At 26.6% G+C, this 14821-nt stretch overlaps 1 protein-coding gene across 1 annotated transcript; it reads right to left on the reverse strand.

The window, feature by feature from the left end:
* Nucleotides 1-80: 80 nt before the first annotated feature.
* On the reverse strand, nucleotides 81-4432 carry LOC127262945 (leucoanthocyanidin dioxygenase). Its single transcript, XM_051291815.1, has 3 exons — nucleotides 3771-4432; nucleotides 1468-1849; nucleotides 81-577 (listed from the first exon to the last, which is right to left on the reverse strand). The coding sequence occupies exons 1-3, from the start codon at nucleotides 4301-4303 to the stop codon at nucleotides 329-331; spliced, it is 1164 nt and encodes a 387-aa protein (XP_051147772.1). The 5' UTR covers nucleotides 4304-4432; the 3' UTR covers nucleotides 81-328.
* Between the last annotated feature and the right edge of the window lie 10389 nt (nucleotides 4433-14821).

The following is a 14821-nucleotide window of genomic DNA, read 5'->3' on the forward strand; positions in this document are numbered from 1 at the left end:
AAGTGGTCTGTGTATACATATATTTCTTGATAATATGTTGCATAAATTAAATTTATTAATTTGACTGTTGATTAATTTAGAACACAAGTTGAATTTAATTTGCAGGGATCTGGTACCAAAGATACAAAGGCAATCTCTTTCAAGAAACTCTCTCTCTCTCTCTCTCTCTCTATCTATATATATATATATATATCTATCCTTACAAGTGTAGGCAAGAAACAAATGCTCACAAACCACTCACAACTCCTTAGATTTACACTCAATTCGCGATCCAAAACAATCAATAATACCAACATTTGTCAAACAAATGTACCCAAACCCCAAACACTTAAAAAAATCTTGTGTAGACAAAAACAGAGAACTGGTAGATCATAATAAGAAGCAGGGCAAGAATGATTTGGTTTGTGAGTGAAATGGTTACAACTGTGTCACCATCATCATCATCTCTAACACTAATGTTTGGGGGAGAATAGAGAAAACCCATGGAAATATTACCATTGTTCTTCTTACCTTCTTCAACTTCACCTTTGAAGACAGGCCTTCCTATCACATGTTTGTATTGCCCATCACTCCATTCCTGCCAATAACACAATTATTTGCATCATTAAATATCACAATACTTCTCAACCAAAAGGGCCCTTTAATCTTGATTAAAGCTTCATTCTTGCCAAGAACACAATTATTTGCATCATTCGAACATCCAATACTACTCAACCAAAAGGGCCCTTTAATCTTGATTAAAGCTTCCTTCTTGCCAAGAACACAATTATTTGCATTATTCAAACATCCCAATACCACTCAACCAAAAGGGCCTTCTAATCGTTTCAATATTTCTTGATTAAAGCTACATTCTTGCCAAGAACACAACTATTTGCATCATTCAAGCATCCCAATACTACTCAACCAAAAGGGCCCTTTAATCTTTTCATTAATTCTTGATTAAAGCCCCATTCTTGCCAAGAACACACAATTATTTCCATCATTCAAACATCACAATACTTATCAACCAAAAGGGCTCTTTAATATTTTCATTATTTCTTGATTAAAGCTCCATTCTTGATTAAAGCCCCATTCTTGCCAAGAACACACAATTATTTCCATCATTCAAACATCACAATACTTATCAACCAAAAGGGCTCTTTAATATTTTCATTATTTCTTGATTAAAGCTCCATTCTTGCCAAGAACACAATTATTTGCACCATTCAAACATCCAAATACTACTTAACCAAAAGGGCCCTTTAATCTCTTCACTATTTCTTTATTAAAGCTCCATTTTGGCCAAGAACACAATTATTTGCATCATTCAAACATCACAATACTACTCTACCAAAAGGGCCCTTAAATCTTTTCATTATTTCTTGATTAAAGCTTCCTTCCTGTGTCTTTTCGATATCTAAACTACGATGTTTTTGATCTACTATATAATATGCATATCGATGATGCAGTAGTAGTAGTAGTAGGTACCTGCATCATGTCTCCAATGGTGACCACCAGAGAATCTTGATCAGGGGAGAATGAAATCCAACCTTTTCTGGAGTAAACATGGAAGTCTGCTGCACCACTGCACAAATGGAGGCACAATGCATGTGGGAATTCACCCCCACTTATCAGCATTCTTATTACATCATATCTCACTGCATTTACGTTCATCTCTCCTTCTCCTTCTTCTTCCTCCACTCTCCTTTTCTGGTGTTTCTGCACACTGCAGCAGCACACATTTTCTGAACCTGAACCTTCTTCCTCCCCACTTCCATGGCGGATCCTCATTGCGATCTGCTGCTCTAGAAATTGGACCACTGTTCTTCCTATTTCTGCTATCTCAGCTGACAGCTTCGCCATTTCCTGGCTGAAAATTAGGGTGCTTTTAATGATAGCAACAAATTGAATTGTTAAAGAATGAGAATTGATTCTTCGTAAGAAATATAGAAAAAAAATACTCCATCGTCCCTCCGTCCACCTCTCCCTAACGATCACATTTAACTTTTGTTTCATTGTATTTATCATTAAAATATCATTTTAACACAAGAAAAATAAATAAAATCTTTAGAGTAAGACGGATGTAGTATAATATATGGATAAATCCACCTAGAAGAGACTATATATTGGAGTGAACATTGTAAAAGTTAAATAGTTAATAATGAATAAATTAATAAAAATACATACATACTATTTCAAATTTTTCATTTTTATTTTTATTTTTTTATATTTTTTTATATTGAAGATAAATTAATCAGAAAGAAAAATGATTCATTTATTAATTTTGATTTCTCTTACTCAAATGTGTTTATTTAGTGTTTTAATTTAAAATAATTTTTTTAATATAAAATATATGTAATATAAAATACTTTGTGTCTGCTACACTGTAGACACGATATTTTAAGAGAGTATTTTAGGAGGGGTGTAATTAGTAGATAATTAAGAATGTAATAGTGAAAATAATTATCTTATAATATAAATAATTATAAATTAAGATTAAGATAACTAATTAGTTTAATTAAAATTAAAAAATTTAAAATGAGATTTAAAGTGTGTAATCATTTTCTAAAAAAGAAAAGTGACATGGTATGTGGGACGAACAAAACGGCATAATGGACATGGTGTCTGGGACGGAGGGATTAATATTTTATATTCAATATCAAATTATTATAAATGAATAAAATATATAACTAAAAATTGTATCGAAAAAAATATTAGCAAACAACTATTAAAAAAAATATTTCAAAATATTACATCAAATATTTATTATTTTTATTTTTTATAATTAAAATTCAATTTTAGTATCAATTCCCACTTAGGACTAGAGTATATTAAAATTTTATTGTTCAAATCAAAACCTATGAGTGTGTTTCTTTAACCATCAAACATCAATTTTTTATTATTTGAACTCTGTATTTTTGGGAAAAAAAAATTTCTTTTCACAAAATATCACATTATACATTATTTTAATGTCAAACTCGAATAAAAAAATTTTCAAACTAAATCAAAAGAAAGAGACCCTATTCATCAAATCCCAAAGACACTATTTGTTTACTTATGGAATTTTATCCATGATTGTCGTTTATTTTTTACACGTAAATTTTTTAATATTAGAATTACGATGGATTGTAGTGAAAAAGACGAAAATACCTCTATTAGTATTGTGTAATATAAAATTAATAATATTTGTATAATAAATATAGTATAAGTTGGAAGGATATTTATTATATTAGTAGGTAGTACAATTACTTAAATTAAAAAGTTGTAACATTAGTAAAAAAAAAATGGAAAATGACAACCTTTAAATAAGAAGTAGATAGTAATTTTTTTTGAAAACATCAAATCAAATACTTGTTTTTATTTATACTCCGTCTCAATAGAGTTCTCTTGTTTTTTCGTTTTCGTCCGTCCAAAACAATTGTCTTGTTTCCATATTTAGTAATTATGGTCTCCACTTTATAACAAAATTATTCTATTTTTCCAAACTCCCTCTAATTATTATTCTAACCCACTTTTTAAAATCATTGAAAAAAATAAATTGTATTTTAGTATTTTACTTTTTATTTTATACCAACTCTTTTAATTCTCGTGCTGACTTCCCATAAGATATCTTTTCTGGGATGGAGGGAATATAAATATTTATATTCATCAAAACCATCTCGACTCAAAATTTTAATATTCAAAATCAAAATCAAAACCAAAACCAAAATCAAAATAAAAACTAAAATAAAAAATAAACACACTTATAATATTGAATTGCTTTATTGGAGACCGGAAGGTTTTGTTTTTACCTGAAATTCGAATATCTGAATGGCCAAATTCCCTCCATTTCCACCCGCATTTCTTCTTCACCCATCCATATAAATTCCTCCCTTCGATCTCTAACCTCTTCCCCCTCGTCACTCTCCTCGAATCCATACCGCCGCTCCGGCGACCTCGCCACCACTCGCTTCTTCTCCGGCGGGAGCTCAAACACGCCGTTCCCCAATTCCATAACGAAATCGATCCAATCCCTAGATATTCCATGGTTAATCACTTCCAAGCACCCTAACTGCGCAATCAATCGACAAATCTCTGCTCCTTCAGGGCCGGTCCCCAGCGATTCCAAATCCCGAAATCTGATTTTCGGAGGGTTTTGGAGAGTCTTCTGGCGGGGGAAAACCTTGTCGGGGAGAACGAGGTCGGGAACTCTGAGCGATTGCTGCAGGTACTCCGTCAAAACGTCGTCGTTCGCGAACGACGAGCGCCGCCCCGGCGCCACCGGAGAGGGCGGCGGCGCACGGAAATCGACGGCGTGGACTCCTGGCGGCGCTTCCTGCGTCATAACGGCTTGAAATTGGAAGCGAAACTCCACTGGATCTGAACTAATAGAGAGATTTGGGGAAAATGAAAAGGAGAGTAGGCAGAGGAAGCAGCAATGATGGCCATGTCTCTCTGGTACGGGGAATCGGAATCATTTTGCTTTGGCTTTAATTTTTTTCTTTAACATAGCTTTTTCGCTTTCGCTTTCCATCTGACAATCATTTCTCCGCACACCATACTACTGTTCCTGCAGCTGTCATTCTCATTCATTCCGATTTCCTTGCTGCACAGAATATTGCTGTTGAAGAAGAATAGCTCAGCTAAGACCATCCATGTCAATGAAACCCATAATGGTTTCTTCCATCTATCTTCTTCTCCATGGAAAAATTCATATCATTTTATACTCACGTCAAAGAAACCTATTTATACAAACTTTAGTTTTTCTTTCTTTTTTTCTATATTATTAAATTATTAAAAGTTTATAATAATTTATCTAATATATATATTTATTAATATTTATTTAATAATTTAAATTATATGTTATAACAAATATTTATTAGATCATTTCTAACCCACTGTGTTGTACAAAAAATGGGGGAGGGGTTCCAACTCACCCTTAAATTCCCCCCATTTTTGCAGATATACACAGTGTTACTTTGGAGTAACACTGTTACTTCACTCCATTTTTTGAGTGGAGTTTTTATTGTGTTTTTTATATTTTTGGTATCTTTGTGTAATTTTAATTTTTTAGTAGTTAATATATAATTTATATTTTAAAAAGTTGTATGTGATTTTATTTTTTAAAAAATAATGTATAATTTTATTTTTTAAAAGTGATATAATTTTAGTTTTTGAAAAATAATATATAATTTCATTTTTTTAAAAATAATGTATAATTTTATTTTTTAAATTGATATATAATTTTACTGTTTGAAAAGTGATATAATTTTAATTTTTTTAAAAATAATGTTTAATTTTATTTGTAATAGTTATTAATTATAAATATTAATTTTTATATATGTAATTTTTAAATAAAATATAAATTATATGTGTATGGATTAAAAATAAATTAAAGTTGGGGTGTAATTTATAAATATGAAAAATTATATAAAATAATATAAAAGAGGAATATATAGAGAATATACTTTTTAGAGTAAAAATTGAAGTTTATGGTTGGAGTAAAATTACCGTAGATCAACTGCATTTTTACTGTAGCAACGGTAAATGGGGTGGAGGGTTGGAGATGACCTTAATATGATTATTATTATGTTCTTATTTTAATTTTTTTTTAAAAAAATACAATTAGTAAATATATTTATTTTAATTATTTTTATAATTTATTGAATAAATCATAAGATCATTACAAAATTAAATATTATTAATATTATTATTAATTAATTATATTTAATTAAAATTTTTATTAAATAAAAATATGTCAATATTTATTTATTATAATAAATTAATTATATTTAAATAAACAAAAATATATATTCAATATTAATATTATTTTATAAAAATAAGAATTTATGTAATATAAAAAATATTAATATATATAATTTAAATAAACTATATAAAAATAATAATAAAAAAGCTTCTTATTTGTTTTTTTTACCATGTATCCTAATTTAATTGAAACACTGACAATATTAAATACAATAATTTTGCCATTGAATTGCTGGGCAGAGCACGGGAGCTCTTGACCTTTAATTTTCATGTCATCTTGTTAATTTTATTTTATATAAAATAAATGAAGTGGGAGTTTCTCTGCAGTGAAGAAACCTCTAATGTGGATGTCGTAGGACGACAATGGCGGATTAACCTTGGTAAAGGTATTTGATTTCTTTATTATTTTCTTCTTTTGAAAGAAAAATTTTTAATGCTAAGTTACAAATGATTAATACGAGAAATAATGTATATGCGTAATATAGTAATATTTTCGATATATATATATATATATAGATTTTGTTAAAATAACACATTATTGTATGTTTTAGTTTAGTTTTAAGTAATGAGTATTTTTAATTATGGAAAAAAATAAAAAGTAGTCCCTAAAAATATAAAAAATAATCAATTTTGTTTCCATAGTAAAAAGTTTTAATTACTTTTGGTGTCATGGTTAAAAAAATTATAATCACTGATTGCATCTTAACCGCTATATTTAAATAAAGTTACCAATATAAATTTGTTTGCACACATTTTTTTTTAATATGTATTTTTTATTTTTTTTCAAAAAATTTAACATCAATATAAAATATTACTATCTCCTTTCGGCTCAAAATGTCTCATTTACTAAAATAAAAAAAATTACAAAAGTATTTTTATTAGCATTTTATAATACTAATAGAAGGATATTTGTATAAAAAAATTATACAAATATAAGAATATTTTTAATATTAAATACAATGACGCATAAATGTGACCCTTAGACGCAAATGGAGGGCGTATGTTTTTGTATTATTGACGCAATTTCTTATATCTTCGTAATTTTCTTTTTTTTAAAAAAATAAATAAATCAAACCACTAAACAAACAATTGTCTAAACCCCAAATATCAAGGGGCTGATTGTCGATAAACTTTACTAATCTGATACTCCTTCCGTCCCAAACACTATACAATATTTTCTTTTTTTTATATCTCAAATACCCTGCAATATTTTCAAAATAGGAAATAATTAATTATATTTAATCTCTATTCCGCCCTTTATCTCATCTCATCACCCAAATAAAAAAAATAAAATATATATTTCTCTCTTAGTCACATCATTTAATTTTTTAATTATCTTATTTAATATACTACCCACCTAAAAATTCGTATCCAAAACAAACGTTGCACATTGTTTGGAACGGATGGAGTATTTTTTTTAAAAAAAAATAAATATACTAAAAAATTAAACAAAATTTAAAACTTGGGGGCCCGGTGACCCTCAAACTCCTTTTTAAAGTGAATACATTGAAATTAATAGTATCTTATTGCATTTAACCCAATTTTAAGTCTAACAGTAAACACAGTCATTTTGTACATTAAAAAAGTCTCTATAGCTTAAGTATGAAGGCCAAATAAAAAGCTTTAGTTCCTTTAACTTTCAATCATATAAGGTGGCTTTATTTTTGTCTCAATGAAATCTCACAAGTTTGTTTCGTATCATTTTGCCAATATACTTTCATTCAATTTCTTCGCCTCTTTTTCGAAATTGAATTGAAAATAATCTTTCTAGGCCTAACCTCTGTCCGAATCTCGGCAAATTGTTTTAAAGATTTAGTAGTGAAATCATATAGGAGGAGCAACAACAACAGAAGTGTATCAACAACAAATGTATGAATATGAAATGTATATATAGAAACTTCACCCAATTGTATTGATGAAGTGTTTGAAATAAACAATGAAGGAAGCTTACACAACAATCTCGGTCTCGTCCAATAGTTGAAACTGAAATCGAAATCAAAATTAGAATTCAAAGTCGAAACCACCCAAATCCCGTTTTTTGAAAAATAAAGAATAAGACGATGTTTTTGATTGATTGCATGATACTGAGATTTGAAGGTAGCTGAGAGTAAGTACACAATCAATTACTTTAAAACTTATAAAAGACAATTTCATGAGATATAGAGCATTCACTTGTAAGGAAACGACAATATTGATTGAGATTGGATAGTGATGAAATGAGAGTAAGTACACAATCAATTACTTTAAAACTTATAAAAGACAATTTCATGAGATATAGAGCATTCACTTGTAAGGAAACGACAATATTGATTGAGATTGGATAGTGATGAAATGTTTGTCTGTTTGAGGGAGATGGACGTGAGAAAAAAAAAAAAAAAAAAAAGATATTCGAAGTCGTTTCAACTGCATGAGGCTTTCTCTCAAGAGCGTCGATTCTTAAATTTCGCAATTCAGATAACTGCAAAATCATAAGTTTAAATAGTCGATAAAAAAGCCTCGAGTATAAAGGTGAAGTCTTCTAAAATTGTTTCACCTTGTTTGCTCTAAATACAAGTCTAAGCTTATGTTAGCCAGGAAACAATATATATATATATATGATTTTTAAAAAAATTTATTATCAGTTAAATTCATACTTTTTTTTTATTTACATATTTTCAAAAAATTTAATTTATATTCTTTTAACGTTATATTCCCTCCGTCCCATGTAATATGGGTGTATTTTTGTAGACACGGGAATTTAGGTAAAGTATAATTAGTAAGTAATTAAGAAGTATATTAGTAAAAATAATTATTATTTAATACAAATAATTATAGATTAAGATTAAGATAAATAAATAGTTTAATTAAAATTAAGAAAATTATAAAATTTAAAATTTAAAATGCAATTAAAGTGCATAATTATATTTCTAAAATAGAAAGGACAAATTATGTGGGACGGACGAAAATAAAAGATATGGACAAATTATGTGGGACGGAGGGAGTACTTATTTGCATGTACGTCACAACTAATTACACATTCAATTTCTCAAAAAAAAAAAAAAAATTCCATCCCATGAACTAACTCTTATACTTTTCAAAATATATCTATTTATGTCACCCATCAACAAATATAAACACAATAATTGTGTGTTTGTCTGGGGGATTGGATTTTAAATCCAGTGTTCATCCAATTTTTTTCTTCAAAAAACACCAAATTAAACACCTATTTTTTATTTTTCATATTATACTAAAAATCAATTTTACATTCAAAACATCACATCAACACTTATTTATATCATATCATATAACTATTCAAATTCAAAATTTTTACTATTCAAATCTCAGCTCAAAGTCCAAATTCCAAACAAACACAGCTAGGCCTATCCAATTCAAATAAGAAGATAAAGACAATTTTTTGTAAGGACCATATAAATTATGCTCTAAAAAGCGTGTTTAAAGCAAACAAACAAAAAATTTGTGTCAAAGGTAATACAATTTTTTTTTTTTTTTGTTTTAATTTTTTTCTCATTTGCAATTTTTTTTTCTATGTTTATTTATTCTTCTGTTGTTAATTTTCTTATATACTTTACTTGCTCATATCATTCTCATATTTTTGGACAAACTTCTTCATTAACAAAAACTTGTCACTACTATTACTTTACAAAAAAAAAGTCATTAAAAATGAATGAGTTAAGAGGTAAAAAAGATTCTTTTTTTTTCATCATCCTATTATATTAATTATTTATAAAAATATTAATATTCTAAAATTATTGGATAAAAATCAAATGACTAGATTAAGAGTGAATTGATAGAGTATATATTTTAACAAAAATGAATCGGAAAAGATAAACAAATATCTTATGTTCTTGGTGATGTTTTTGGCTTTGTTTCCTTAGTAATTTTTACTTTACAACATTTTTTTTATTTTTTTATTTGTAAATAGACAATAAATTTAATTTCTATAAAATATTATATCCAATTACTATTAAAAAAAAAAAACTTCGTTTAGGTGATATTGAGTAATGCAGACTTTTATTTATTCGAATATATAAGAGCATCCTCAAATGTGAGATCTCTACTTAAGACCATCTCCAACGCAACCTGTTACAGTTCTATATTTGGAGTTTTACATCTCCAACCTAACTGCATATTCAATACCATTTTTTGTGTTTGCTACAGTGCAATACTATTTTTTAAGTTGCAACACTGCAACACCAATGTTGGCGTTTTTTACTCTTTTTTTTTAATTTTTAAAATTTTTGCATATCGTAAATTGGTCCCTATAAGAATTAATCTGTAATTTTTTATATTTTAATTGTATATATTTATATTTTTTTAATATAAAAATTGTTTAAAATAATATATAAAATAGAATATTTAGAGAATATTTGAAAATAGAGTTGTAAGTTAGAGTTAAATTACTGTAGTAACTGCATTTTTAGAGTTATAATTGTATAAATGAAGTTGTCCGGTTGGAGATGGCCTTAGAGATTTCTCCTATCTCCTCTACGCCAAGGCAGGTAAACAGAAATTTAAAAAAAGTACTCCCTCCGTCCCATATACCGTGTCTGCTACACTGTAGACACGATATTTTAGGAGGGGTGTAATTAGTAGATAATTAAGAATGTATTAGTGAAAATAATTATTTTATCATATAAATAATTATAAATTAAGATTAAGATAATTAATTAGTTTAATTAAAATTAAAAAAATAAATTAAAAAGTTTAACAATGAGATTAAAGTGTGTAATTATTTTCCAAAAAAGAAAGTGACATGAAATGTGGGATGGACAGAAACCACAACATGGATATGGTATATTGGACGAAGGGATAAATAATTTTGTATATTATATAAAATTTTATTTTCTATGCAATGATATATATATTTTTAAAAACTATAATTTTAAAAAAATAATAATTTTCATATAAATATAAATAAATATATTTTATTGAATTGAAAGAAAGATAGTATAAAATAAAGATGAGGAGATATAATAATTTGCATATAGCCAAATGAGTTTGTTGACTCAACTAATTTTTTTGGTGGCATAATTTTCTATAAATATTATTTAAAAATATAATAATATTAATATAATATATATATATAAGACTACTTATACTTTTATATAAATTACAAAAATTTTATTACTTTATTTGTACTTTTTAAGGATAAAAATATCAAATTATTTTATACATTTTTATTAATCAATAAAATTATCGTAAGAGATGGTATGTTAATGTGAAAATGATTACGTGATCATGAAGTCATGAGTTATCACGTTATCAAAAACCAAATAAAATACTCTTATTATTATTCCCTCCGTCCCAGATACCGTGTCAGCTACACTGTAGACACGGTATTTTAGGAGGGGTGTAATTAGTAGATAATTAAAAATGTATTAGTGAAAATAATTATCCTATAATATAAATAATTATAAATTAAGATTAAAATAACTAATTAGTTTAATTAAAATTAAAAAAATAATATTAAAAAATTTAAAATGAGATTAAAGTGTGTAATCATTTTTCATAAAAGGAAAGTGACATGGCATATGGGACGGACAGAAACGGCAACATGGACATGGTATTTGGGACGGAAAGAGTATTTTTTTAGCTCATTACAAAATAATAAATGACACTTTTAAAATATCAATAATTCAATATAAAATATTATTTTTAATATTATTTACACGATTTTCTAAAAATACATTTATAATTTTTTATTTTTCTTAAAAAACCAAATCTAATACTCCCTCCGTCCAGCTAGAAAGTATACATGTTTCTATTTTGGGGCGTGCAATTACAAAGTAATTATTTCATTAAATACCCCATTTTTTTCATAAATACCCCTACTTTACATCACATCGTTACTTTTATACAAAAAAAAAGGTAAGGGCAAAAATATCATTTTACTACTTTTACCTACCCACTATAATTAAAATACTATTATTCCTTAATCTCCGTGCAAAAAATAAATGTATACTTATTTTGTGGACGGAGAGAGTATATTCTAGAGGCGTGAAGTGTTGGAGGGTACTAGAGACAAGTGGGATTCTAATTTCAAATCAACAAATTAATTAAAGAAACTGAAATAATAAAATGAAAGCGCTATTTAATTTGGTATATATATATATAAGAATCGCATTTCCAGCCAATCAATAGTCGCGTTTTTCTAATCCCATTCCTCAATCAGTCACTAAAATCAACTCATCATGCACCCACCACCTTTCTGCATGCAGCTAGCAGCCAACCAAAAAAAATATATATATATATATATACATATATGTGACAAAAATGTTGGTGAGGTTGTAAATATGGCAGAGGAATAAAGTAAAGAATATTTAATTAAAAAGTATATCATTATTATTAGTATATATATTATTGCAGAAATTAATTACATAATTAGATGAATTATAATATTGATATCTATGGAAGATTTAAGAAACTTATATATCTTCTCGATCGAAATTCATATTTCATTTCTCCAAATGCAAAAGATCATATTCACATTCATATTCACATTCACATTCACATTCACATTCATATACATAATGAGATGTCAATCAATTGGGGGAATAAACCATAATTTTAATTTAATTACCTTTTGGGGGATTCTAATTCATGTCTCTTTTAGATATATTATTTATTTTTATTGGTAGATAATATATATATATACTCCATTCATCCCAATACAATAGTCATGTTTACCATTTGTGTCTCATTTCTATAAATAATCATATCACTATAAAATTACCATTACTTTTTCATTATTATTACACAATTGTCTATACTTTTTACATTAATACACTCACAAGGCAAAAAATTTTTTTTACATGTACGTTTTATCCACTACTAATATAATATTAATATTTTTAAAATTTCGTGTCAAACACAACCCAAATTATAGTTTTGAGACAGATGGAGTATATAATTATAATTATAATGATGTGTTGTCATGGGGGGGTGTGTGTTTGTTTGGAAGATTGGATTTAAATTCAACGATTCATCCAATTTTTTCCCCCCAAAAATATCAAATCAAACACATATTTTTTATATTATATTAAAAATCAATTTTATATTCAAAACATCGCATCAACACCTATTTATATCACATCATACAACTATTTAAATTTAAAATTTTTACTATATCCAAAATCCAAATCCCCGAACAAACACACCCGAAATATATTCTCAATCCACCAAAGCCACATCAACTAATTAATTAATTAAATCCATGAAGCACAAATTAATAGTAGTTCCCACTACTTAATTAAGAAAGAAGCTTTAATTCACCAATTATAATATATATAGGAATATTTCACTAGGATATAGTTAACTACTACTATAATCTTATAGTTATTTAATTATTAATTTAATGAAATGATGTATCCCTAATTGATAATATTTAATTTGATGTGCATTTTTGGATTGATTTGATGTTTTAATTAAACCTGCATTATGCTTTTTTTCCCCCCAAACAGCAAATCCCATTATACCTTATCAATGACACACAACATATTATGTACTCTATTTGAAAGGGACTTTGCTGGTTTGGATTATATTAAGAAATAATACTTCTCGTGCAATATTGTCGTTTATTCTTTGCACGTAAATTTTTTATTAGTAGTATTATAATGGATTGCAGTGAAAAAGACAGAAATATTTTATCTATTAGTATTGTATAATATAAAAGTAATTATATTTGTGTAATATAGTGTAAGTTGAAATGATATGTAATATTATGTTAAGCAGGTAGTATAATTACTAAATTAGGAAAGGGTAACCTTGTTTTGGGACGGGCGAAAATGGAATATGATAACTTTTCAATGGGACAGATGGAGTATTTTAATAGTATTGGAAGTGTGTAAGAAGTTTCGACAATTTTGTCATTTGACTTTATTAAGTAATTGTATGTGTAATGGTATATTTGTAATTTAAATTAAATTTATTGGTAATTTGGTATTACTATATTATTGCTTTTACTAAAAATGAAAAGTGATACTTTTGAGTAAACAATAGAAAAAATACTTTGAATTGAAACGAGAAAAATATATATATATATATATGGCTACAGTTATTTTGTTGTATTAATTCACTAAAGATAATGATATGGTAACATAACACAAATTAATTAATATAATACAGATACAATATATAAAAGTTTATACAATACATAATACTAGCTTCTGATCTCATCACGTGATATATGTTTATATTAACGGTTCATTTTTCATGCTGCTCGAGTAGCAAAATGGATAGCAGATATTTAATAGGAGATGATAATATAATATGCAACATATATATATATATATTCTGACAGTGTTTACTTGTCAGATTTTACACCTGATTTTACTATTCCATTTTTTTATTTTTTAAAAACATTAAATCAAACACTCAATTTTTATTTATTTTATTATACTAAAATTCAATTTTACATTCAAAACATCACATCAACATATATTTATATCACATCAAACAATTATTTCAATTCAAAATTTTACTATTCAAAATCAAAACTCAAAACTAAAATCTTACAGGTAAACACACCAACTATAATTTTATATAACAAATATATTATTTATTTCAGCAGAATAAATATATACACAACACATTATGAGAGAGGGAATATTAACCCCAAAAGTAAAAGAACTAATTAATCTTACATCCTTTTTATTCATGTAGAATCTACCGTACATAACACACTAATTATTCATTTAAGCATCATATATATATATATATATATACTACACATCAAATAAAATTATATATATATATGATTATGGTTTCGTTTAGACAAGATATTTGTGTGAGTTTTGAAGATTCTAAAAAAATTTAAAAAAATATATATATTTAATTTGATATTTAAAAAAATAAATTAAAATAGCATTAAAATTTCAAAAGTATTGTATAAACAAAACCTACTTATATAAGAGTAGCAATTAATTAGTTAAATTGATGATATATATATCACTACAAAAAAAAATAATATATTTGTAACGGAATTCCGTCCCTAAAGTTCATGTAGCTAACGTAATTCTATTACTAATTCCGTCTCTAACGTCATTAGTAACAAAAAAAAAAAAAAGTAAATTTAGAGATTTTGTTACAAAAATGATTT

This window comes from Andrographis paniculata, unplaced genomic scaffold (genome assembly GCF_009805555.1).
Source record: "Andrographis paniculata isolate CXL003 unplaced genomic scaffold, ASM980555v1 Contig66END, whole genome shotgun sequence".
Lineage (NCBI taxonomy): Eukaryota > Viridiplantae > Streptophyta > Magnoliopsida > Lamiales > Acanthaceae > Andrographis > Andrographis paniculata.